Source organism: Cynocephalus volans, chromosome X (genome assembly GCF_027409185.1).
Source record: "Cynocephalus volans isolate mCynVol1 chromosome X, mCynVol1.pri, whole genome shotgun sequence".
Lineage (NCBI taxonomy): Eukaryota > Metazoa > Chordata > Mammalia > Dermoptera > Cynocephalidae > Cynocephalus > Cynocephalus volans.
Genome location: NC_084478.1, coordinates 72,362,853 through 72,363,783, shown reverse-complemented (window position 1 = coordinate 72,363,783; position 931 = coordinate 72,362,853). Strand labels below are relative to the sequence as shown.

Here is a 931-nt window from a genome sequence, read left to right as displayed (position 1 = left end):
ACAGTGCTAGGGGCTCATTCTATGATAACAGAGTCTTGAACAGGAACCAAGGTGGCTTAACATAATAACCACCACACCAACAGTAAAGCAAAGACAATTCATCCACCACAATAGCAACCAGGGCCTCTCCACAGCACACTTCAGTGTAATAGAAGAAGCAAACCCCCTACCAAATGACCAAGTGTCAGCAAAAATTACTAGAAGGCCCTTTCACAAGATGGCGCCGAAGGCGAAGAAGGAAGCTCCTGCCCCTGCCAAAGCCGAAGCCAAAGCAAAGGCTTTGAAGGCCAAGAAGGCAGTGCTGAAAGGTGTCCAAAGCCACAAAAAGAAGAAGATCTGCACATCACCCACCTTCCGGTGGCCCAAGACACTGCGGCTCCGGAGGCAACCCAAATATCCTCGGAAGAGCACCCCCAGGAGAAACAAGCTTGACCACTATGCCATCATTAAGTTCCCCCTGACCACTGAGTCTGCCATGAAGAAAATAGAAGACAACAACACACTTGTGTTCATTGTGGATGTCAAGGCCAATAAGCACCAGATCAAACAGGCTGTGAAGAAGCTCTATGACATTGATGTGGCCAAGGTCAACACCCTGATCAGGCCTGATGGAGAGAAGAAGGCATATGTTCGACTGGCTCCTGATTATGATGCTCTGGACATTGCCAACAAAATTGGGATCATCTAAACTTGAGTCCAGATGGTTAATTCCAAATATACAACTTTTTTCACCATAAAAAAAAAAATTACTAGAAGTACAAACAATCAAGAAGAAATGACCCCACCAAAAGGTTACAGTAATGCTCCAAAGTCAGACTCCATGGAACAGGGAATCCTTGAACTGTCTGAAAAAGAATTTCAAGCAATGATCTTAAGAAAACTTGAAGAAATAAAGGAAGACTCAATTAGAGAACACAATGAAACAAGAAAA

At 44.1% G+C, this 931-nt stretch overlaps 1 protein-coding gene across 1 annotated transcript; it reads left to right on the top strand.

Moving 5' to 3' along the window:
• The first annotated feature begins 217 nt into the window (after nucleotides 1-217).
• On the top strand, nucleotides 218-725 carry LOC134367409 (large ribosomal subunit protein uL23-like). Its single transcript, XM_063084150.1, has one exon. It carries the CDS (start codon nucleotides 218-220, stop codon nucleotides 686-688), a length of 471 nt encoding a protein of 156 aa, XP_062940220.1. The 3' UTR covers nucleotides 689-725.
• Nucleotides 726-931: the final 206 nt, after the last annotated feature.

Excerpts from the sequence above, each read along its gene's own strand:
- LOC134367409 (XM_063084150.1), top strand. The coding sequence starts at position 218 with ATGGCGCCGAAGGCGAAGAAGGAAGCTCCTGCCCCTGCCAAAGCCGAA.